General features: G+C 38.2%; 2 protein-coding genes across 4 annotated transcripts in view; one reads left to right on the forward strand and one right to left on the reverse strand.

Moving 5' to 3' along the window:
- Positions 1-26861, forward strand: part of LOC131044223 (U11/U12 small nuclear ribonucleoprotein 35 kDa protein) — a 91032-nt gene that overhangs the window by 13048 nt on the left and 51123 nt on the right. The window contains exon 2 of one of the 3 annotated variants that reach the window (XM_057977504.2): positions 15890-16028. The exons of the other annotated variants lie outside the window; for them this stretch is intronic. The gene's annotated coding sequence lies outside the window, so the exon portion shown is untranslated. The remainder of the gene's footprint in view (positions 1-15889; positions 16029-26861) is intronic. 3 annotated transcript variants of the gene reach the window in all.
- On the reverse strand, positions 2924-3936 carry LOC131856053 (uncharacterized). The gene is made up of 2 exons (XM_059207232.1): positions 3678-3936; positions 2924-3577 (listed from the first exon to the last, which is right to left on the reverse strand). The coding sequence occupies exons 1-2, from the start codon at positions 3889-3891 to the stop codon at positions 3402-3404; spliced, it is 390 nt and encodes a 129-aa protein (XP_059063215.1). The 5' UTR covers positions 3892-3936; the 3' UTR covers positions 2924-3401.

Here is a 26861-nt window from a genome sequence, read left to right on the forward strand (position 1 = left end):
GGAAATCCTAACAGCATTCAACATTAATCTAAAATTTAGATAGATTTCTATTTTCTGAACATTGTATTAATCTGAAAGTCTAAAATTAACATGGCATCAGAGCTATAGGCTAGATCAACTTTCAGATTTCAGAATTTAGTACTCCTTTATTTCCAGATTGTTGTCTCATTTACAGGTCAGGTCAATGGGGCTGAAAGTTGAAGATAGGCTTGATGGAAATCTCAACTTTGCTGCATTGAATGTTCGCATCATGGTTGCCCTTGAGGAAGAAGATCTTCGTCACTTCATAGAAGAGAAAGAGCTAACTGAACCTACAGATGCAACTGAGTTAAAGCAATTCAAAAGGAATGCTGTCAAGGCTAGAAAGCTCCTTATTGATTTAGTTAAAGACCACCTAGTCACGTCCATTGCCTCATTCACTACTGCAAGAGAAATATTCAGTCACCTACAAGGTACTTATGAAATTAACAATCTCAGTAGGGCAATTACTTTAAGGCAGCAATTACTTAATGTCAAGATGTCAAAAGAAGATTCTGTTATGTCTTATTTTATGAGAATTTCAGAACTAAAGAATCAACTAGGTACAATTGGACATAACATGGAAGACAAGGATCTTGTTATGATTGCCCTAAATGGTCTACCACACTCATTGGAGTCCTTTATTCAAACCATAAATGGAAGAACTGAGTTACCTACCCTTGATCCCCTTAAGAATGATTGCATTCAAGAAGAGTCACGTCTTATCACAAAAGGACAACTCAAAAGTCCTCAAGTAGATGATTAACACATGCTCTAGCCCAATGCAAGAAAGGTGGTAATTGGAAGAAGTATTATCCCAAGAGGAATAGAGATTTCAGACCACCTAGTTTTCAACATTCTTGGAAGAAGCCAAGAGATATCTCTCGTGTTCGATGTTTCAGATGTGACAAATTTGGTCACTATGCTAAAGAATGTTAGAATGATCTCACGCAAAGAGAAGCCAATCTAAATGAAGTCTTAGAACAAAATGATGACTTCTTATTCATCTCTGCTCTGTCAAGCAGCATACTCACAGACAGTAACACATGGCTGATTTACAGTGGTGCATCCAGACCAGAGAAACGGGACTCGCCTGGACTCGCCTAAACTCGGTGAGTCCGATTTCGAGTCATGCTCGCCGAGTCTTTAGGGCTCGGACTCGGACTCATCCGAGTCTGGCGAGTAAACTCGCCAGACTCGGCGAGTCCCAAGCCTCAAACTCGGCTACTGGCTGGGTCAGTAAAATCAAAGAAATGGGACTCGGACTCGGCTCGGACTCGGCAAGGCCGACTCCGACTCGGACTCGGACTCGGGACTCGGCGTCAGCCTCGGCTGGACTCGGGAAAGTGAAAAACTCAAGAAATTTAGAGATTTTTAAAGATTTAAAACTTGTTTCAGACACCCTTTATTGAATACACCTTAAAGACACAAAAACATCATTAAACTCGGCTCATTTGATTACATACACAAGTATACATCAATCACATAAGCATAAACGCAAATTGTAGCTGAAGAAAATAAGAAACATAGATATATAAATATTGTCAAATGTATACAATATTACAAAACTCATGGAATAAAAAATCCATGTCATCATATGATCATCATCAAATGTTTCATACAAATACCAAAGGTAAATAGTAAATAGTAAATACAACTACAAGTGTATAAGCCTATGGCTGAGAGGGCCGTGCACCCTCTCGCCCTGGTCCCCTGCGAAGGCGTTTAAAGTAGGTCCTGGATGATTCAGCAGCCATAGTTGCTCCCCGTGACACCATGCCATGCTCACCAACATCAGGAACGGTTGTGTCATGCTCACCAACATCAGGAACAGCTGTGTCACTCTGAGTCTCAGTATTTCCTGTCTTTGCTCGTGCTCTCTGCTCCTCCTCTGCCATGGCTACAGCCTCAGCCTCTATATCTACTTGGTCGATCCAATCAATGTCATCATCACTAAATACAGCTGTAGGAGTCCCAGGAGCTGTCTGATTCTCATTGGCCCACTCTGCTTCAAGATCAACCTCATCTAGAATGATAGGAGACATGTCAACTGTTGCATTCTTTCTCATTCTCAGGCGGAGGTTGTAGTGAACAAAGACGAGATCATTCATCTTCTCCACAGATAATCTATTGCGCCTCTTGGAGTGTATGTGCTCAAACATACTCCAATTGCGCTCACAACCTGATGCGCTGCATGGTTGGCTCAAGATACGAATGGCCAACTTCCGAACATTTGGTGTCTCTGGGCCAAAAAAGTTCCACCAATGATCTGAGTTTGAAATGAGAAAAATAAATAAAATCAGTCTCACTCATGAACTCATTTAACAAGTTACAATATAGTATTGAATAAAATTAAAATTAAGCCTAATAATTTATTTTTACTTGGCATCATAGTTGTCCTACCGTCTTTGGTGATAGGACGAGAGAAGGTCTCCCCTTGTGCATCTGAGAACATCTGTAGCTCTCGAAAAAGGTCTATCTGAGAAGTACCAGCAGGTCCCATCTTCTCCATGATTGCATATAGCCCATTAAGGACCTCCGCATCAGCCTTGAAAGAAGGGATAAAACGGAATGCCGGATTCAGATAATAGGCTGCCGCATGGATGGGCCTATGTAGCTGATGATGCCATCTCCTATCAATGATCTCCCAAATGGGACCATACTTGCTCTCATCTGCTCCATAGACGAATCTGATGGCCTCTTTTGTCCTATCCATGCCCTCATATATATAGCCCATTGCGGGCTTATCTCCATCCGCAACTCGCAACAAAACCACCAAGGGCTTAACAAACTGCAAAATTGAAAATATTGTGTAATTTAGAAAAATGAGCAAATAAGAGAATACATATAATAAGTTATAAAACATGAAGCTAAATTGTAGAATTTATAAAAAAATTACCTTCACTATCTCATCACAAAGGACCCAAAAGCCTTGCTCATAAAAAATGCAGTCTGCCATCTCTATCCCTGCAGGGGTGGTAGCATAGGATGAGGAAGACCACTCCTCACCAACAATCATACGTCTCAAGGCAGGCTTAGACCTAAGCATGGACTGCAATGTGAGGAAGTTTGTGGCAAATCTTGTGATTCCTGGACGATGCAACTCCTTCTGCTCTGTGTATTGTCTCATAAGAGCCAACACCCATGAATGATTATATACAAATTTGCAGACATTTCTTGCCCTTTCTACACATCTCTTGACCCATGGGATTTTTCCAATATCCTCCAACATGAGGTCAATGCAATGAGCAGCACATGGAGTCCAAACTATAGATGGGTGCCTCTCCATCAATAGTCTACCTGCAGCAACATAATTTGTTGCATTGTAAATTGTAATTAATGGAGGTACAAACTACAAGATAGTAATTAATTTGCAAACAAAATTAGTTTGTAATCAAAAGTTTACCTGCAGCAACATAATTTGTTGCATTGTCGGTCACCACCTGTACCACGTTCTCCTCACCCACATCTTCAATCACCTCCTCTATCTGCTCAGATAGGTAGGTGGCATTCTTGCAATGGGCGGAGGCATCAATGGACTTGATGAAAACGGTGCCCCCTGAAATAAAAAAATAAAGCTAGGTTAATGATCATTCAATAAACCATTAGATAAAAAATAAAAAATTAAAGACTATATGAAACTAAAATTAATCAATCACCTACGGAAGAAACAAGAAAATTAAGGAGAGTTCTATTTCTCCTATCCGTCCAACCATCAGTCATGATGGTGCAACCTTTAGTGCTCCATATGTGGCGTTGTTCATCTAAATCCTTTTTCACATCATCCACCATTTGAGACAAAATGGGTCCCCTCAAATCATCCTCACTAGGGGCTTTGAACCCCGCCCTGCATATGGTAATGGCATCAACCATTTGTTGCCAATAAGGAGACCTGTCGCAAAGAAACTCAATGAGATAAGTTAAGTATAAAAATTCAATGAGATAAGTTAAGTATAAAAATTAAAACAATCAAAGTTATCAAACATAAAAGTTAGTAAAACATTCACCTGGCTACAAATAATGGAATACAGCTGTAGCTCCAAAACCTGCCAATTGCCATTTTAGCAGCATCATGGACCTCCTTGTTCCAACCCATGCCCTCAAGCGACGGTTGGGACCCAGGAATAGTGCGAGGCACAAAGAAGGAATCCAACCTAGATTTACGAATCCTAGGTCCAATGGTAACATTCCCACTACAACTACTAGTGGTAGGAGCATGAGAAGTGGCGGTGGCAATGCCACTTATAGAAGCAGAAGCAGAAATGGAAGCACCAGCAGTAGCAAACTGAGTGGGACGATATGGAGGTAAGGAAGAAGGGCCTCCAACACAACCTAACTGTGTCCCTCTTCCTAAAACTGTCTCTCTCCCAATGGCCGCTCGATCCTCCTTTTGTTTCTTTTTTCTTTCAATCTCCTGAACCATTACATAACAATCACGTATGGCCTCAGAGACTGCTTTTAGGCATGGTTCGGCATCATGTCCACGCACACCAGCAATATGGTATTTCAGCCTATATATACCTCCATGGAATATTGTTTTGCAAAACATACATTTTGTTTGCTCTTTTCCTTGCCCTGGAAAATCCTCATGATATTTCCAAGCAGGGTCCTTTCTCATGGGGGGTCTAGAAGTTGAAGTAGACATTTTAGGATAGTTTTGTGAAAGTTGAAGTTGAGGCAAATAATAAAGTGAAGTTTGCTGCAATAAAACATTACAAATACCAAATAAAATTAATATATACATTCAAAAAAACTAAAGTAGGGTTTGTAAATTTTTTTTTAAAAAAATTGTAGGGTTTGTCAAACCCTACAATTTAAAAAAAATAAAAATTTACAAACCCTACATACAACCCTACATAGTACAACTACATACTACATGCTACATACAAATTACAAACATACAAAAGATCTTGCATACAAGAAAATGTAAAACTTTTTAAAATAAATGAATAGAAAATGGAATTTTTGCATATAAGAAACAAAATAATGTTTAAAAAAACAATTTTACCTCTTACAACAAGCTTGAAATGAGCTGCAAACTCTTCCTATCCAACTCTTGATGCACCAAATCAAAACACAATGCAGCTCCAATGTGACAAATTGAAGAAAACTTGAGCTTCCTGCTTGCTGGTTTTTCTTCTATGCACCCTTGTTTTTCTTCCCAACTCACTTTACTCTTCCTTTTTTTGCAAGTGAATGAAATGAAAGTCACTTAGGGCTAGAAGACAATTAACATTAAAAAACGGATTTAAAAAAACTTTCCAAACTATTTTTTTTTTGACTTTTTAGTTGTGCCAACGCCGGCCGAGTCCAGGGCTCGGGACTCGTCGAGTTTGGCGATTTTGGGCCAAAATCGCCAACTCAGCGAGTCTGGCGAGTTTACTCTCCAGACTCGACCGAGTCCAAGTCCGAGCCCCTGGGACTCGTTTGGCCTGAGTCGGACTCGGACTCGCCGAGTTTGGGTGATTTCGGGCGAGTCTCGTTTCTCTGAGTAAAATGACAAAAAAAATACATTTTAAAAAGTTTTTTTTTAAATGAATGGTATCGTCTTTGTTCACTACAACCTTCACCTGAGAATGAGAAAAATTAGGGTTACAACATGTCAGCCAATAGAAAAATAACACCCTACACCTTGATTAAATAATAAGTTTTTTTGGCCTTGCGGGGCGCTGCCCCTCGATCTCGCCCTATATCGCGACAGGGAGCGCGCAAGGGGCGCTGCCCCTTGACCCCATAAGGGGCGATGCCCCTTGACCCCACCTTGGGGGCGCTGCCCCCAAACCCTCGTCAAAAAATATGGGGGAAACTGTGTCGATAGAAGTAGGAAAAATTTAAGCTTCGAGTCTGACACTGATTAGATCGACCAGGTAGATATAGAGGTGGAGACTGTAGCCATGGCAGAGGAGGAGCGGAGAGCACGCGCACAATCAAGAGATTCAGAGGCAGATAGTGACACGGATGTTCCTGATGTTGGTGAGCATGGCATGGTGTCACGAGGAGCGGCTATGGCTGTCGAATCATCCAGGACCTACCTTAGACGCCTTCGCAGGGGGCCGGGGCCGGAGGGTGCAGCTCCTCTGAGCCATAGGCTTGTAGATGTATTTACCTTTGGTATTTGTATGAAACATTTGATGATGATCATATGATGACATGGATTTTTTATTACATGAGTTTTGTAATATTGTATACATTTGACAATATTTATATATCTATGTTTGTTATTTCCTTCAGCTACAATTTGCGTTTATGCTTATGGATTGATGTATACTTGTGTATGTAATCAAATGAGCTGAGTTTGATGATGTTATTGTGTCTTTAAGGTGTATTCAATAAAGGGTGCCTGAAACAAGTTTTAAATCTTTAAAAATCTCTAAATTTCTTGAGTTTTTCACTTTCCCGAGTCCAGCCGAGTCTGGAGCCGAGTCTGAAGCCGAGTCCCGAGTCTGAGTCCGAGTTGGCCTTGCCAAGTCCGAGTCGAGTCCGAGTCCCGTTTCTTTGATCCAGACACATCACAGGCTACCGTGATCACCTTTTAGACTTAGTAGAAAATGATACCAGTCTACATGTGGTAATTGGTGACGATGCTCGATATTCAGTAAGAGGTTTTGACACTACTTCCTTAAATTTAGACTCTGGTATTTCACTTCACCTTAGTGATATCTTATTTGTTCCCGGAATTAAAAGAAGCCTAATTTCCATTTTTGCTCTAGAAGATAAAGGTTATCAAATTGCATTTTCTGAGGGTAAAGTACTTGCTTGGTCTAAGAAATCTAGTTTTAAATCTGCTTGTGTAATTGAAAATAGATATGATAGTTTACATAAGCTTTCTGCTAACCCTATTCAAGTCCTCATCAATGAGGCTCCCAAATCCTGTGAGCTATGGCATAGAAGACTTGGACACTTACACTATCAAGCACTTCCCTCACTTGGAAAGTTGGTCAAACGTATGCCTAAACTCAGTCAAATTCATGATGATACATGCAAAGGTTGTGCTATAGGTAAAAATGTTAAAAGTCCTTTTCATAAAAGTGAAAATAGAGCTAAAGATAAACTAGAACTTGTTCACTCTGATTTATGTGGTCCTATGTCTATAGCATCTCCTAGTGGATTTCTTTATTATGTAATCTTCATAGATGATTTCTCTAGAAAAACTTGGATCTACTTTTTGAAATCTAAAGAATCTGATGAAGTCTTAAGTAGATTTAAAGAGTTTAAAAAACACCTCTGGTAAAAGAATCAAATGTTTAAGATCTGACAATGAAGGTGAGTATACCTTTGGTAGCTTTCATGATTTTTGTGTTGAGGCAGGAATTAAGAGGGAGTTCTATGTTCCATACAATCCGCAACAAAATGGAGTTGCTGAAAGGAAGAATATAACAATTGTTGAGGCTGCAAAGGCTATGATTCATGATCAGGATTTGCAAACCTTTCTATGGGCTGAGGCTTCCAGAACAACAGTATACGTTCAGAATAGATGTCCTCACCGCGCTCTAAAGAATATGACTCCTGAAGAAACCTTCACAAGATCCAAACCTGATATCAGTCACTTAAGAATTTTTTGAAGTCCTGTATATGTTCATGTGCCCAAGGAAAAGTGAACCAAGTTGGAGCCCTCCGGGAAGAAAGGCATGCTAGTTGGATACAGTGAATCCTCCAAGGCCTTCAGGATCTACATTCCAGGTCAAAGGTATGTTGAGGTAAGTAGGGATGTTACTTTTGAAGAAGATATTGCCTTTAAGAAATCAAAAGGTTCTCTTGTTATTGATGAAGTTAATGACAATCGAGATATGAATGTTGATACTAACCCTGAATTCAGAGGGAGCTTGTTGAACTGCCACCTCAAGAGCATAATGATCCACTTGAGGCTATGAATCCCACTGATATACCTAGTGACATTATTATTAGCAAAAAGAGGCCACTTTGGGTGAGAAACACCATTCAAGAAGCTGAAAGATTTGCAGCTTCCAGTGGCACTTTTCGTGAAACCAAGAGACCGCAAGTATTCTCCAACTACGTTGCATTGATGTGCAATCTCATTGAGTCCGAGCCATGCAATGTTGAAGAAGCCTTGAACCATCATACTTGGAAGCTAGCTATGGATGAAGAGTATCAGTCAATCATCAAGAATGATGTTTGGGACATTGTGCCTAGACCCAAAGGTAAATCTGTTGTTTCCTCTAAATGGTTATTTAAAATTAAACATAAGGCTGATGGTAGTATTGAAAAATATAAAGCTAGGTTTGTAGCTCGTGGTTTTTCTCAAAAGGAAGGCATAGACTATGAAGAAACATTTGCTCCTGTTGCTAGATATATCTCTATTAGAACTATAATAGCTATTGCTGCAGCTAAAGGTTGGAAGCTATATCAAATGGATGTTAAGACTGCCTTACTTAATGGTGTCATTGAGGAAGAAGTCTATATTGAACAACCTGAGGGTTATGAGATTCAGGATAGAGAAACTCATGTGTGCAGATTGAAGAAAGCTCTATATGGCCTCAAATAGACTCCTCGTGTTTGGTATGAAAGAATTGATAAGTACTTGTTAAGTCTAGGGTTTTGTAAAAATGATGCTGACTCTAACATTTACTTTAAGATATCTAATGATGAAATGCTAATTCTAGGTCTATATGTGGATGATTTATTTCTTACTGATAAAGATGAACTTATCATTAGATGTAAGAAAGAATTAGCTTCAGAATTTGAAATGAAGGACTTAGGTCTAATGCATTAGTTTCTAGGCCTAGAAGTATGGCAAAGATCTAACGAATTTTTTCTAAGTCAAGGAAAATATACTATTGATATTTTGAAAAGATCTAGAATGATGGATCGTAAACCTATGTCTACCCCTATGGAATCTAACTTAAAGAAATTGAGTGTTTCTGCAGCTAACTTTGATTTTGCAGATCCATCGGAGTACAGACAGTTGATTGGATCATTGATGTATCTAGTTAACACTAGACCAGACATATGCTATGTAGTGAATGCCCTCAGTCAGTTCATGAGCATGGCCAAACATGTTCATCTTGTTGCAGCTAAGCATATCCTAAGATACTTGGGAGGCACAGTTGGTTATGGGCTGAAGTATCCATTTAACACTTCAATAACATTGGAAGGTTATTCAGATGCAGATTGGGCTGGAAGTGTCAAAGACAGGAAAAACACTTGTGGTATTTGTTTCAACTTAGGATCCGCAGTGTTCTCTTGGGCTTGCAGAAAACAATCCTCTGTAGCACTAAGTACTACTAAAGCTGAGTATATTGCAACAAGTGTTGCTTCTAGAGAAGCAGTGTGACTTCGTAAGCTTCTTGCTGGGTTGTTTGGACAACCTTGGGAACCAACAGTTATACATTGTGATAATCAGAGTTGTATCAAGATGTTTGTCAATCCAGTGTTTCATGACAGGTCAAAACATGTGGAAACTCATTATCACTTCATTCACGATATGGTGCAAAGAGGTGCTAATCAGCTGAAGTATGTCAACACTGATGATCAGACTGCAGATATCCTCACCAAGCCTCTATCCAAGGTGAAGTTTGTGTACTTCAGAAACAGGCTTGGGATTTCAGAAAATGAGACCTTGGTTGAGAGGGAGTCTAATCTCCAGTGATGCATTGTGTTGCATCAACCACCCTCTGCGGGCAATGTAAGGTGGTGGTCTTCTCAGGGAGAAGAATAATTGTTACCATCCTCTGTGGGCAATGTAAGATGGTAGAAAAGATCCTCACCACCCTCTGCGGGCAATGTAAGGTGGCTTCAGTCTCTGCTTGTGTGCAAGATGAAAAGATCTTTTGTTATATAATTCTAAATCTTTGCTTGTGTGCAAGATGGAAGACCTCTGATTATGTAATTCCATTCTATGCTTGTGTGCAAGATGGAAGTCTACTATGTTTTGATTATGTAATCCATTCTTTGCTTGTGTGCAAGATGGAAGTCTACTATGTTCTGATTATGTAATCCATTCTTTGCTTGTGTGCAAGATGGAAGATAGCAATTTTTTGATTATATTTTCTTCTCCCTAATTAAGAGGGAGTGTTGGTTTTAATTAGGGAGAAGAGCGGATTCCAATTGCCTAAGGCAACATTGGAATCCGCCCTTTAGGGCTGGACCCTTTTCCTCACACGCCACTCTCTAGGGTTGGGCCCTTTTCCCACACGCCATCATCAAATAGGGCTGGGCCCTTTCTCACACGCCACCCCCAAATAGGCCTAGCCTCCTAAAAGGACACGCTACACCCTTGGCGCCAAAATTACCTTATTCAAAGGCCGACTTAATTAAGAATGATATGGGTATAAATAAAGATGTAAAGTGAAACATTAGTCACTTGCAAAATACATATCATTTGTGAAATTCAGTCTGCTATTAGCTAATGCGAAATACATTAAAAAGGTGCGAATTATCTCCAGTCAACTGCGAACTTTGTAGCTCCTCCTTCATCATCATCTCTGCTGCTGAAAGTGCGATTTCTATTCAAGTAGAGGTGCTGGCCCTGCATGTAATCTCAGAACTGTAGCAGACGTGTGTATATTGAAAGATGAGATCTGATTGTTGAAGTGCAGACCTGGACATCAGACTACAGACCTATTGGGGACAACCTAAGAAGCAGCTTGTGTGCTGATCTATTTGCTAAGTGAACTGCTTCATCAAAGCCCTAAGAGATAAGTTGTAATCAGAAAATTTTGCTTAATTCATAATCAGATCCGAGGATCTTTCTGGCTGGGTTTTTCCTCCTAGGAGGTTTTCCTAGGGTACTTGTGTGTTGTGAGTTCATTTTGTTTATTTCTCTACTTATGCTTAATTCTGGAAATCCTAACAGCATTCAACATTAATCTAAAATTTAGATAGATTTCTATTTTCTGAACATATTAATCTGAAAGTCTAAAATTAACATTTTTTAGGGGACGATTGTTAAAAATAGGGATTTTTTTTTTAAATATAGAGATTTCAAATATGCATATCATAACATTGATAAACCATTCATCATAGACATTGTAGAAGCATAATACATAGCATTAGACTTGAATTGAGATTTTACATGAGAATTGACAAATAAATTTACAAAATTTAAATGCTTTCATTGTCAATGTGCATACATATTATTTTTTAAGAATTATAACAAGAATGCCCAAAGGCTTCAAGTTTCAACTATGAAATGACAAAATATAAACAATAAACATAATTTTAAGAAAATATATTGCTGTTCATAATTAGTAGATGGTAGGTCTAAGAGTCTAAATCAAAATCAGAGCTTGAGTTTGAGTCATATTTGTATAAGGGGCTGCCTCAACCAATGGAATCCCAACCAATTCCTTAGGCATCTCCTTGTCAATTTGCATAACATCTTCGGGATTGACATCCCAATGTAAGGTTGGAGTTTGACGATGCTTAGGAGCCTGGTGATCCTAAAGTTGCAAAGCACTATGAAGAGCCATCATGTAAATTGATCATCGGATGTAAATTGATTAATAATATTTAGAGGAAATAAATCATTAAATGCTATTAATTAAATAAAGCTAATATAAATGATTTATTGCTAATATAGTTAATAGTAAAAGAAAGTATTACTAAATAAGTATTAAAGGATTAAAGCAATTAATATGTAGGAAAAAGTATTATTAAATATTAATAAATCAAGATGCTATTAAAAATTAAATGCTAAATATTGACGTAAGGTTATCTTCTTTATTGTATTAATGTATTAATGCCACTAAGGGCCACTAAGGCTGCCATCCCCCCCTGCACGAAGTGATGCGACGGTAGTCGCAGCCTGGACTGCGACCATCGTTGCATCCCTTCGCACGGGAGGACCCGTAGAGGGATGCGACCCTTCCCCTCCATAGGGTATTAAGAAGACCTCAGCGCATGGGAGGAGGGAAAGGGGGGCACAGGAAACGGAAAGGTTGCGGACTTCCACAAGGATCTGCGTAAGGTAAGGGATTTCCGTTTATGGATTATGTATGTGTGTGGACATGTGTGGGACTCACACACATACATAATCAATGAATAATTTCTGCATATTTAATGAATGTTTTTTGCATCTATACATATATGTTGATCAAGAGATTCTGCTTATATAAGGGATATTTTGAATATATATATATATATATATATGACAATGAATGATTTTTTATATGATAATGAATGTGTATTAATGAATAGTTCAAAATATACATCAATGAATAGTAGGAATATTTGTTAAGGAATAAATGTGAATATTGGTTAATGAACATTTTTATATATGTTGGGGAATACATGTTAAATCAAGAATATGTACATGTGGATTATGGAATAGGAAAATGGTAATAAAATGCAAAAAGTGTATTATAAATGTAATCACATGTTGGAGGCTATAGGGAGGAAACTCCTTTACTCTAAGGGAGGGATTATGATAATCCCTAGGGCAGTATATATACTGAACATCTATATGCATATGTATGGCTTGATTGACTAAGCTCAACCAAGAAGAGACGGATCTGGTCGGTCCCCTCTGAGGACTTGGATGATGAGATGCATCACCCAAGGCAAGGAATTGACATAGGGTCTTCCTTGGATGGCTTGGGTGTAAGAAATTACACCCAAGACAGGAATCGAATTAACCTTCGATTTCCTGGATGGCTTGGATGTTTTCTTACATCCAAGACAAGAATCGAATTAACCTTCGATTTCCTGGATGGCTTGTGGATGTAAGAAATTACATCCAAGACAGGGATTGAATTCATCTTCGATCTCCTGGAGGGCTTGGAACCAAGATGGGTTCCAAGAAGGCGAGCCCACGACCGCCTAAGGACATATCGCCGTATGGCATTCATATCCTTTTTATTAGATGAGAATTGTGATTATGTTAAGTAAGTATTTTTAAGTTAATTTGCAAAGTAGATTAGTTATATATGTACATATCTGTTGTATTCTAACAATCTGTTTTGCAGGATAGTGATCTCTAACTAGTAGGGACATTACACATCAACTTCTCCGATTGTCTAGAGGTAAGGTGGTTTCTCCTGACTGATTGGATGAAGCTATATGTGGACCAATTCCTCTTTGCAGTAGAGGAATTGGCAACCTGTGAAAGAAGATGGACTGCAAGTACTCTCAACTCTGGTGCATCCCTACCATGCCATGTCTACCATTCAATAGGTTTGACTTGAGCTAATGTAGCTCTATCATACCTCGCCTTTGGTCTATTGAAGGTTGGACCAGAGAGACTAGTAAGTGCAAGCCATTGTGTGTGAAGTATAGTGAATTTATCTTCAAAATACATTTTTGCAAGAGCCCTCATGAAGCCATCTTTCACCTCTTCATCACTAGATGGAGGCATTCTCCCAAGTCTCGATGCATTCCATTTGGGATTGGGAGCATAGGCTGCCATATGAAGTGGGGTGCTCATAATGTTCCATCATCACGACTCACGTCACAATGGGCCTAAGATGCTCCTCATAAAATCCGAAAGTAGGGTTCCTGCCATGAATTGTTTGTTTGATTTGACCAAGCATGCCATCAAAGGTCTCATAAATCTCTCCAAGGTTAGGAGAGTTAGTATCAACACATCTAATAACTCGCACAATAGGCTCAATGAAGGAACAAACATATTTGCAAGTGCAAACAAGTGACAAAAATTAAAATCATAAAAAATAATGGACATGTTTCTCAAGTTAGAAACATATATGAAATTATTAAATTAACATTTTAAAATCTAAATATTAAATAAGAAAATCAACAATGCCAATTTTCTTGCCTCATTGTGGACCACCAATTATCATCAAGGATTTTTTGTTTCACACTTCTTCCCTCCGGTGTGCTTGCCTCATGCCATCTACTCCACTCTGCATTGACCACCCCTGATTGTAGAGCCTCTTGGACCTCAAGCATATTCTCTAATAAAATGAAGTAGCTGGCTTATCTAGTCTTCACTAGCTTGAGTTATTCCTTCCTTGAAAATGCTCTAAACAAAGCAAGTGAAGTATGATGGTTGCAAATGAACATTTGCACATCTCTAGCCTCTGACACCATTGCCTTCACCCAATCTATCTTCCTAATGTCCTTCAGGGTATTGTTCAATGCATGCACACAACATGGGGTCCAAAAAATGTGTTTATAAGCACTCTCCACCATTAACCCAACTAACTCACACACATAGGCTGAATTGGTCACTACCTGGACAACATTAGAGGCTCCAACCTCCTCTATGGCATTTCTCAAAATCTGAAATTGGAAGGCTGTATCCTTCCTTTTTCCCATACAATCTATAGCTCTAAGGCAATAAGACCCTGCTGAACTAGTGACAATAATATTGATGAGTGGCTGATGTTTAATATCTGTCCACCCATACATGATTATGGAGCATCTATCCCTTATCCATGTCTGTCTCATATCTTCCATCAAAACACTCACCTTGGAGTACTCTCTATCAAGAAGGGTGGTGTGTAGCTTAGCTTTTCCAGGTGGAACAAATGAGAGACCAGCAGCTTGAACATCTTTGAACATTTGTTTAAAATATGGTGAATGTGAGACATGAAAGGCTATGCCATGAGCATTAAAAAACTTAGCAATAGAGGGTTCAGCCACATCTTTTGATTGTATGTTAAACAAATCAGCAACATTAGCACTTCTCTTCTTTCCCTAGTAGAAGTAGTAGAACTCTCTTCCCCACGAGAAGCAACATCCATAGATTGTGTAGGTATTGACACAATAGACTGCACACTTCCCAATGGAATCCCTTTACCTAATGCCTCCCCTTACATATGCAATCTAGCTGCCTCAATTTTCTCAACTTGAGTTTTATTTTTGTAACCTTTCATCCCTCGACCACCTATCCATAAAAGATGGCAATAAACTCTTTTATAGCTGCCCCTATATTGTTTGTGGCACAAATTACACTCCCATACTCTACTACCCCTTGAATTTTTTTTCCTTATCTTTATCAACTCTTGAAGCAAATTGTAATAGAGGTTGTTTTGGGTTGAATGGGCCTTTTGCATAGGTTTTGAGGAGTTGGGAAGGACATTCACATGGGTTTCAACTCGCTGGACTTGCTACACCAACTCCCTGGAGACCCCCCAATGACTTTCATACTTCAAGATCTACTTCTTTCTTGCTTTTGATCTTCAACATCATCACTCTCACTACGTGGTCGTCCCTTACATCCCCTGTTTGTTTGTAGGCCGTCCCCAGGATGTTTCCGATTTTCTGCCCAAAAGGGGGACGGGGAGGGGATGTTTCCTGGCTGTGTTCGTGTCCCCAAAACATTTCTGGTACGTGGACGGGGGTACCAAGCCAAGGGGCGCGTTTCCCTGGAGCATAGTAAAATAATAAGGCAAATACAATTTTAGCTGGATTTGAGCAGATATATTTGTATAAATGTAGTTATGGGTCACAAGAATAAGGTTAGAAGCTGTAGAATGTCCCTACAAACTAGAAATCTGGAACAAGAGTAGTTGAAACTTGAAACACTAAAGCAATTTTCTTGGGATTGTAAATTCTGTAATCTGGGGACCATGGTGGACGGTTGAGGTAGCAGGAATAAGAAAAGATACAAATTAAATGGCAACTGACATTATGCCAAGTCTGTGCATTAGAAGAATAGGCCAGGAAATTTGTAATGTCCCCTTTTGGGATATATACCTGATTTTTGCCAAAAAAAAAAACAATTCCAACAAATGCAATTTATTTACAAACAGAATTCTATGATAAAATTACATAAATGCAATGCCATTTTAGATAAAATCCTAATTTAGGTCTTATAAATAATATTAATTAACATCAAAACATTAATTTCAAGAATCTATGATCATATACAAGTAATCTCTATTAAAATCAAAGTATCCTAAGATCATTCATATCTTTTTCATAACTTATTCCCATTGTCAACTCATATTAGGAGTCCGATGGAAAAGCTTGATAGGATATCAGGAGATTGTCCCCCTCAAGTGTACTTGATGAGAAAAAGACCGTTACTGCTGCATCTTCCTATCAAACATTTCACATTGATTACAAACATGATTGCTGATGGAAGTTAGGTAAATACTTATTATTCCTGTATTTCTTGATGGATTTGCTGTCAATCCCGTGAATAATCTTATTTAATGATTTTGTGCAACTTGCTAGTAAATAGATATATATTGCTGGTTATATTTCAGATGTTGCTGATTCAAGGGACAATCCTCTTGATTGATCCTTATTAATGATCTGGATTGTTAATCTGTTCTTATTCCCATTCCATCTTGATTATTCCAATTTCCATTTCATGAATCCTTCTCCAATCAATTTGTCCTTCCTCTTATATCTTCAAGGTGTAGGAGTCACAACCCTTCAATTCGCAAGGGATGCAACTCTTCACATATGGCTGTTTGTTAACTAAGCACTGGTGATTATTTACCTTGGTCGCCCCACTTCAGTCGACCCTTTGCTAGTAATTGCATTCTTCTAAAATTTTGGTTGGTTCTTTATCAATTCCCTTGCCCATTTTTTAATATTAATGTGTATGATTTGATAAGGGTTGTGCTCTCTATGGTGGGGCATGATAGTCCACCCTTCTCAAGATTGCTTGTCCTTGAGCAATATCAGTTTTAAACTTGTTAATTGAATCCTTTGCCAATATGGGGATCCCAAATCAACCTTTGCAAGTTTGTAATTGTCTTTGTGATGTAGTTATCTTTTGTCGCCTAGCTTTGATATAATTTAGGAATCAAAGATTCTACACCAAGTGATGTTTCTTTCATTATCTTGGATATGTCCAACTTTGAACTACCATGATGTCCTTGAAGAGTTGTTAAAGTACTTGCCAAATGACCAATATACTCTTTAATGTCATAAGGTTGATATCAAAGCAAAAGGGTGAGCTTTCCACATATTAAGATGAGGATTTGATAGAGTTCTTGGACTCGCTAGGACTCAGTGAGTCTCGAGTCGAGTGACCTTGGGCGAGTCCCAGGGGCCTGGACTTGGACTCGTTTGAGTCCTGGGCGAGTCTAGGATTGGGCTCGGACTCGGTGAGTCCTTATGCTTGGACTCGGCCAGACTCTTTTTTTTTTTTTTTTTTTAGTCTCAAAAAATGACAAAAAAGTAAATTTTTTGATGTTTTGTCCTAATTTTTTTTTTGGTGGGCATAGCCCCCAAACCCCCACTCTTTTCTTGTTGGGTTTTTCTCACATCTTACACCTTGTGTGTATCATTGAGGCTATGGATCCTATCTTTAGTGACAAGGACCTTGATTGGGTTGACCAAGCAAATAGAGAGGTTGTTGTAGCCATGGCAGAGGAGGTTAGAGCACAAGTAGACACAGGCACAACTAATGTTGGTGAGGGCGGCAAGGAGTCATGGACAAAGAGTCAAAGACTATGGCTGCTCAATCGTCCAGGACCTACCTTAGACGCCTTCGTAGGAGGGATGTAGGCTCATTTAAGCCATAGACTTGTAGTTATTGTTTTGATATTTGTGTAGAACATTTGATGCCATGGATTTTATATTCCATGAGTTTTGTATACATTTGACAATATTTATATATCTAAGTTTGCTATTTCCTTCAGCTGCAATTTGCATTATACTTATGTGATCGATGTATACTTGTGTATGTGATCAAATTAGCTTCTATTTGATGATGTTATTGTGCCTTTAAGGTTTATCAAATAAAGGGTGCATGAAACAAGTTTTAAATCCTTAAAAATCTTTAAATTTTTTGGATTTTTCACTTTGCCAAGTCCTGTCGATTCTTCGCTGAGTCTCGAGTCTTGAGTCGAGTCACCCTTGCCGAGTTTGCATTGATTCCGAGTCTCGTTTCTATGGGATTTGAAGCATTACACACATCTATGGTCTTAAATGCAATGTTCTTTTCTCAAATGAATTTATATCATTCGGTCCCTCTTAGTTATTCTCACATTCTGTAACTAGACCAATCAAATTGTTTCCAAAATGTTTCTCTTTCAAACGTATGGTATTTTGGCCTTGAAAAGGAAGGAGAAAGGTTTTCTTGATCATGTTGTTTAAATAATTCTGATCATTTATCAAGTTCACTCTAACAAATCCTACATTTGATACAAGCTATAGGTTGGTCTGTTGGTTAAAATATTTTGAAAGAGATTTGGTGGAGTATGTAGTCTTATGAGTAGAGGATAATTATATGAAAAAAGGGTTGTTCTTGGGTTGTCAAAGTAGCAGTCCTTGTTTGAGTGATGTTGGGATCCTTTCATGTTTTCGAGACCATGACTGAGGAATTTATGTTGCATTATTGGAAGTGAATGTTTCTAAGTTCTAATGTCTATAAATATAACATTTGCTGGTAGGACTTCGTTCTGATTCACCCCAAACCCAAACACAATCTGTTTTAGATTCACTATCCTGCAATCATCAATAAATTGAGAGGATCCCTGCAAGAGACATAAGGAGGCATCAAGGAAATATTAATTGGAACCTAACCATAACTAGTCAATTAGCAATTAAGATGGGTTTATATTGTTTTGTCTACATTTTTGCATGGCAATTTTTTGTGTGGCCACCGACCATGGAGAATCCCTAGCAATTTTTGGAGTGAGTTGTTTGTAACTTTGTGGGCAGTGGGTAGGATACATGCATTCTCTTACTGAGCTAAAATGCGCTTTCTCAATATTTTGAGGAATTGATTTTATTAGGATATAAGTCAACCTAATTAGTTGGTGGGTATGATTTGTCGCTTATAACATTGAGTTTTATATCATGGAGTTCTGCATCAGTATTTTAACTTGGACATGTCAGCTTGTAATTAAGATATTTCATATTGGATATAAATTTTGGTGACATTCCAAAGATATGTCCGGGCATATCCTACATTATCAGCTTAGAGATCGATTTGACTATTTTGTTCTATTTGGCTTACAAGTGCCCTATGGATTTCACACGATCTAAGTGATTTGGGACTGGTTTTCCATTACACCATATTTCTCCTAATGATTATTGTTGTGAAATCTGGTTAAAAGAAATCCTTACAACGTATGTGTAGATATGGCAGCTGTCATTGGATATTTGTTCCTGATATGAGAGGGTATCTATTTGAGGATGCACTTTTAATGTTAGCTTTTGTACTGAATACAAACTTGTGAATGTATTTGAGGAAACTGATTTAATGGCTAACCTTATGGAAGTCTTAATTTGTAAAGGTGACATCACGGACAAAAATAAGGGATGCCTATGCTTTCATCACTAAAGGTAATGGTGCAGGCAAATATGATGTCAGACCCTAATTTAACGTTATTATTTAATTGTGTCTAGAAGCCTAATCAAAATGAAGTCTACATTTACATGGGATTGTGTTTATGTTGTTTACTGGAAAAGTTGAAGGCTTGATTTTGAGAAGTTGAAATGATCTAGAGGTCAACTCAACTGATGGAAAGAGAACTGTTGCAGATGAGATCGCAAGAGGTTGAAACAACTAGTAGGCATTGCATATTCTACAACCTTGATATGTAGCTCAAAACTTCAAACAGATAAGGCTCCAAGTTCTTGAAAGAAACATAATCCTTGAATATCTAATTATGATTGAAAAAGGAGACCAGTCGCGAACTACACCATTATTATATCTTTAGCAACAATCTTTTATTGGTATTTATGTCAAACAGATGTGAAGAAGCATTTTTTACTGGGTTGAGGAAAATAAGCCAGGGGACTTTTGCATATTGCTGAAGGCCTATATGGTCTAAAACATGCACCTCATTTTTAGTTTGGATGCAAGATTATGGCTTTTTGAAGAAATGGAAAAACTACTGGGAAGTGGCATTAGCATAACTGTTAAGTATAAAATAATCGTAAAACACACATGGAGTAAACATGCTGAAAACACATTAGGCACGAAGCAAACACATAAATACATGTAAGATACAAAGCATACACATAAGACACAAAGCATACATGAGAAAGGCACACATAAAAATGTTAGCACTAAGGCAAAAAATTCCAAGTCAATTGGGTGAAGAGCTCTCGATGTAAAGGATTGTCACAATCATCAAGTACTTAATTTTTGACTGTGAGTGTATAGAAACACTTCTTATTTACTACTTCTTGATGTGTTTTTATGCACTTCATGCACAAAATAAAATACCAAGGTATCTTATCCTGTCTTGAACAAAATCCTCTCAAATGCTGAACTAAGTGATCACTTGAGGTGACTCCAAGGTTCCAAATGTCAGGTCTTTACGTGTGGATAAGCTCAATGGTTGATGTGATTTTGTTGGGTACACAAAGGGGACTTACATTTTACATGAACTCTTGCTTGAATGCGGCTGCAAAGTGGAAATTTACTTGACTTAAAAAAGGACAAAGGGATTGAGGGTTAAGAAGGCTAATCTAATCCTTAGAATGTAAGAGACTATGAATGATTTATTATACCTCTACTAGACTTTTCTTTGCCATGCAAAGAACAACTCCACAAAGCTAGTGCGATCTTCTAAGGTAATCTTATGATGTTCAAATCACCACCAACAACATAGACACCATCAATGTGATGCATATCAATGGGTGAGTAGCAATCAAAGTTAAGATAAAGAGTTCATTGATCATGCAAAGTATTTGGCAATCAACAAAATACAAGTAGTATGAACTTGCGAATTTCAGCATTAATCCACAATAACTTCCATCCATCTATTTTATGTGAAAATAAATGAGAAGTAGAGACCATGTGAATGTTGAATATCAACACATGAAATTCACCACATCTTCAATAAAAATAGTATGCTTCTTGCAACAAGTCTTGACAACAATCTCCTTTTTTTCTATTATACTCTAGCTATCTGCTTGTTCTTGTCTATTAACTAGCTATTAACCTTTACAAATGAGGAGAGCAAGCCTTATATAGTGCTCTCAATATAATTGCATGGCCTGGATCAAATCCACATCAATGGCCAAGATTGAAAGATAGAAACCCTAATTAGGGTTTGTTACACCCATTACATAGCATTTAATGCTTGACCAATGATAAAATTACATTGAATAGGACACATTTTCATCCTTGAATGTTTGACTGATGAATGATGAGGTTAGTGTTGATATTATGTCATTGATGTTGTTTTAAGTTGTACGGATTGGATGTCTTGTGCATGCTTGGATGCCATGTCATCCTGTTGCCAGTTTGTGCCATCTGTAGTCTGAAGTGTCAACATTGGTGGCGTGTGTTCAGTAATGTTTTACTTCTGAGCTTGTTTGTAGATTTTGTTTGGTCATAATTTTGTCTTTTGCAGGAACGATTCTTGGTTTGTCTTTCTTCTATGATTGAGATGACAGCTGTTGTTTTTGTTCAGATTATCAGTTCTGATTTCGCAGTTTGCTGGGAGTTACTTTGGCTTTGTTTGGAACAACTAACTTTAATTCAGTCTTGGATAATTGATTAAAATAGAGGTATATGCATTTGATTTGACATGTGTTTTGGTGTTTTTGGACACTAAAGAGAGATGGCTGTGCGTGAAAGCAGTGTGTGTATAGTCTGATAAAGGACTGTTTAAAATCAGATATGAAAGTGGACCCTTTTTTTCTTTCTGTGCTTGTATTTCTTACAAAACCATTTCATTCATCAGAAGTCTCTGATGTGTCCAGATTTGGCATTGCTTTCTGACAGCACTGATTTGGTGGTTGTTCGAGCTAGGATGTAACTGACATTTCAGTTTCTGCAGAAGCAGTGGGTAACTGTTGTTACCAAGTTACTTTCTTTCTGAGTGTCTTACTCTCTTCAAAATCTTCTTTGATTTGTGATTGATCATTTTTTGGAGAGGTTTGGTTGGTATTCTTCTTAATGCTGTTGCTTCATGTGAATAAAAAAAAAACAGCCTTATGTGCTGTGTTCTTTAACATTTACGTGTGTTTAAGAATGTCTGATTTTATTATTACAGTTGGTTGATTCATCTAGACAGCTGGGTATGTTTCAACATGAAATGGCAATGAATTTGAAGGTGTCTAAACATGATTGAGCATGCGAGAGTTATGCCTTTGATGGGAAGTGGTCACTATTTGTTGTTGTGTGTTCTTACTGGAGTATGATTTTAGCAATGAACAGTCTGCTGGAAGTGAGATGAAAATGGCTTGTTTCTAGAAAAAGATAACAGTTTGGAGGAGGGTGTTTGAGTCTGCACATGCTAAAAAACATTCTAATTTCTGTTGCTGACCCTTGAAGCAGATGATCTAAATGTTCCAGATTTTATGATGTATTATGGTTTTGACAAATTTCTGAGTTAATATTCTAGTTGAGGTAGGAGCCTCAGAAGTTGTAAGTAGGTGCTTTGAGGAGAGTTGGAGCTCTCACTGGGTTGGTGCCCACTTCTGTATTCCGGGTTGGTGTCCATTGGTTGGAGCCCATTTTTTGATAATGATAGCTATTGTGTGCCGTGGTTTTTTACCTGAGAGGGTTTTTTCACGAGATAAAATCTGTGTCTGCTCTATGAATGTTCAATCTGCTAACTTCGTGTGGTTTTATTTGTAAATATTTATGAAATACTGATTCACCCCCCCTCTCAGTATTTCTGAATTGGTTTTCAGTTAGGTACATCGAACTTTGTGTCTCCACATGTGGTAGTTATCCTCCTCGTTGGATAAGTCAAATGCATTAAATCTGGATGCCTGACTTGGAATGATGTGATTGGGTTGAAGATGACTAGGCACCACCTCAGCTTGCTCATCTTGTGGATCATCACAAGTGTATATTGTTGAACAAAATCTCTCAACCTTGATCCTTGTATTGATATAGGGATAGCTTTCATTTGCACTATCTTCATCATCACCTTAAGTATGTTGATTGCTGCACTTGCATTGCTTGATGTCTTGATGTCTCTCTCTTGCATGGTTGTAGTATCTTTCATCCTTGGAATTCCTCTTATTGCCAGGATTGTTCATGTTGCAATGGCCATGTTGAAGTTGTCTAGTCCTTCCTTGCATGTTGTTGATGAATCTTCTATCCACTTTCTTGTGTAATCTTGTGAAATCTTCTCCTTTGAACCCCTTGTGTTGATCTCTACAATGCTGAAGTTGTCTCTCCTGTATTCCACATGCTTGCTTCATGCATCAGACCTTGATGCTGCTTGGAGCCAGCTCCTTCTCTTGATCACCTGCAACAACAAACAAGATAGCATTTAACACACATGATATAAACAGCTTTCATATAATTTTCAAGCTTTCTAATCTCATATGCCTTCCTCATGGCATGAAATGATGTTCTGATTTCTGATCTTATGCCTGATTTTGTAATGCCTAAAGGTCTCATCTGTTGATATTTTGAAGTCTGATTGCTCATGCTTTCAGTCTAAGACTTCAGCTCTTAGAGGTCTGATTGATGCTTTCACCAAGTGCTAGACAAATCTGCTGTAGGGAATAATGTTAAGATGGCTGAGCTTTTGAGAGACAACTGGAAATGCTGATAGGAAGGCTGTGCTTTTGACCATGAAGTGGAAGACTCCAAGGATGGCTGGGGATTTCAGGGTAACCAGAAGTTATGCAAGGTAGATGGCTAGACTTTTAACTAGCAAATGGAAATTGAGGCAGGCTGGACTTTTTGATGGTAACTGGAAGTGTTCTAGGTAGGTCATGCTTTTGGAGGGCAACCGGAAGTTATCCAAGATGACCGGGGTTTTTGATGGGAAGTGGAAGTTGCTCAAGATAGGCCGGACTTTTGGGGGGCAACTTGAAGTCCTCCAAGATCGCCGAGGTTTTTGACGGGAAGTGGAAATGTTGAAGATGAAGAGAGGTTTCGAGTCATGAATTTCTTTGTTGTTACTCTCGGTTAGCACCAAGGTCTTCTCACTCAACTTACTTCAAAGCATCTTTATCACCAAGAGATTAGGTTAGCATCACATTCATTCATCATTGCTTTTAAGTTTTTCAATCTTTGAGCTTCCTCAAGTTGTAGATCCTATCCAGTGAAGGAGTAGATTCATCATGGCTGGGGATTTGAGCGCCAAGTGGAAGGATGGCCGGGCTTTTGGTCAACAAGTGGAAATTCTTCATAACTTCTCCAAATTGTGATTGCCTTAATCACCTTCATCGCCCTCATCAATCTTAAACATCTGCCTTATCAAATATTCATGTTGATGTACTTTCGTTACCAAATTAAGGGAAAAATCAGTCATGGCTGGGGTTTTGGAGGGCAACTGGAAGTAACTAAGGATGGGCATGGATTTTGGGGGTAAGTGGAAGTTGCCAAGCATGGCCGAACTTTTGACGGCCAAGTGGCAATTGCTCATGATTGATCTTACCACCTAGACTTTACTTAGTGGTAAGGGCCCATATCATTCCACGTAATACCCTCTCCCACTTGAAGAGGCTATTCGACCCTGTGCTCGGTGCTATAGCCACCTCAGATGATTCCATCTCCTACTAATTGATGACCTTGAAGAACCCGAGCCCTCAAACTAAGAAAAAAAGGGGCAACAATTCTATTTTTAGAGTGGTTTGTATTTCGGGTTGTCGAGAGGGGTGGGGGGAGATCGGCTTGCTTCCTGGGTCCCTTCGGACCAAACATCAACCTCAATAGGAGGTTCCGTGCTGGGTGAGGTTCTTTAGAGTCTAGACACTCGACTGCCCAAAAATAGCCCCGAACTTATCACTAGATCCTAAATGCATGCAATTCGAACCAATTAGCTTGAGAGCAAACCACACCTGTGCTTTGCACAAGGTGTCAACATGATCCTCTTAGTCTATTTCGTTCTTTTCTCTGTCCTCATGTTTCTTGGATTGTTTGATCATATCTAGACATGTGAATATCCTCAAAAGCCTAATCACTTCGGATTGTATGCATTTAGGATCTAGTGACATTGGGTGCATAATGCTTGCCTTGGTGAAACAATGCTGCTATCCCTTTAGGGATGACTCTCAACACTTAAAAAAATTCAACCCTAGCAACTTAACATTTTTCCTTGCAACTTGGCAACATTGACAATATTGACATCTTTGACAACAATCTTGCATTTTTGATATCCTTTGTAACTTCAACCCTAACTCATCATATCTTAACCGACTAGACTAACCTCCTCTCACTAAATGGTTAAAGACCAAGACAATTAATAAAATGACTACCCTAAAAAGAAAAAAAGTGAGGGTCCCCATTTGCAATGGGGCGATGTGTGAAAATGTCACAATACTACCTTTCATGGTACTTGCTACTGTAGTAGATGTTTAGTACAGTCATGTTCAACAACCTCCTATATTGCTTTTACTAGTGTCTTGCCACTGTCATTTGTGGTGTTATTCATCTATACATAGTTACTCATAAGGGATCACATCCTATACTTGCCTACATACTCATTGCAACTGTCCTAATAGGTTTGTGAACAACATTTTATCCTCTTTACATTATTTCATATACTCCTTATTAGACCTGGAAATCACTGCCCTCTTCATCAGTGAACATTACTGCCATGCCATGATTCTTTTGGGTCTCTTGGTTTTCATTTTGTCACTTTAAAACATAATACTATCATTTGCTGGCCTATATTAACCCGTGGGTAATTAAGCTCCCTCATACATTGCCATTGTTGCTTGGTCACTGTCATCTACATATAAGCACTGAACTATCATTTTTGGGCTGAGTTAATAGTTCCCTCCTTAGACCTTCAAATCTCTTTGTCTATTATGCATACATTGTTTTATCTTTACCCTGCAGGCTGACAGGATCAATGCTCTGATACCAATTGGAATGTCCCCTTTTGGGATATACCTGATTTTTGCCAAAAAATAACAATTCCAACAAATACAATTTATCAACAAATAGAATTCAATGATAAATTTACATAAATGTAATGCCATTTTAGAGAAAATCCTAATTTAGGTCTTATAAACAGTATCAATTAACATGAAAGCATTAATATCAATAATCTTTGATCATATACAAGTAATCTCTATTAAAATCAAAGTATCCAGAAATCATTCATACTTTTTTCATAACTTATTCCCATAGTCAACCATATTAGGAATCCCATTGAAAAACTTGATAGGATGCTTAGAGACTGTCCCCCTCAAACAAGCCCAAGGGCACGTATTGAGCCTCCAAGTCATTCTGCCCCTTGGCCCCAAGTATGGCAGGACCTCTGGTCAATCCATCTTGGGGTTTGGGTACTTGATGAGGAAAGACCGGTAGTGCTGCATCTTCCTATCAAACATTTCACTATGATTCCAAACATGATTGCTGATGGGAGTTAGGTAAATAATTACTAATCCTATATTTCTTGATGGATTTGCCATCATATATATTGCTGGTTATATTTCAGATGTTGTTGACACAATGGACAATCCTCTTGATTGATCCTTATTAATGATCTGGATTGCCGATCTGTTCTTATTCCCATTTGTGATGTCCCATTCCCGAACTAAGATTGGACAATAAATAATAATAAAATTAAAATATAACAAAAAATAATATAATAATATAAATAAATAAATAAAATATTCATTAAGACAATTAAAATGAAGGAGACTGATAAACAAAAGATAGCAAGTAACATGGTCAAACAATCATCATACTCATCCACCGATTATTATCGATGCTTCCTAAGAGTAATATATATTGCCAAGAAATTCATATCGCTGGCCAAGGAAGAATCGTATCAATGTTACCATAAGAGGAAAATCTGATTATATGATCTGTTAGCCAAACAAAACATAGCATCGGTTCATATTAATTAAGACTAAGACATTACAGAAGATGATAGAAAACTGATAAGAATCCTTAATCAGGTATTTAGTCATCGGCAATGATTTGTCAAGCATATTGATCTGACTAATCACTGATTAGTAACAACAAAGGTGATCAATATTATGGGCAGCGATTAGAATGGTTCTATGAAGAGGCACGAGTTGGAAGACTAATGGTAGCAATTAGTAAGGAGGAGACTAATCGATAATGATAATAG

This window comes from Cryptomeria japonica, chromosome 6 (assembly GCF_030272615.1).
Source record: "Cryptomeria japonica chromosome 6, Sugi_1.0, whole genome shotgun sequence".
NCBI classification, from domain to species: Eukaryota; Viridiplantae; Streptophyta; class Pinopsida; order Cupressales; family Cupressaceae; genus Cryptomeria; species Cryptomeria japonica.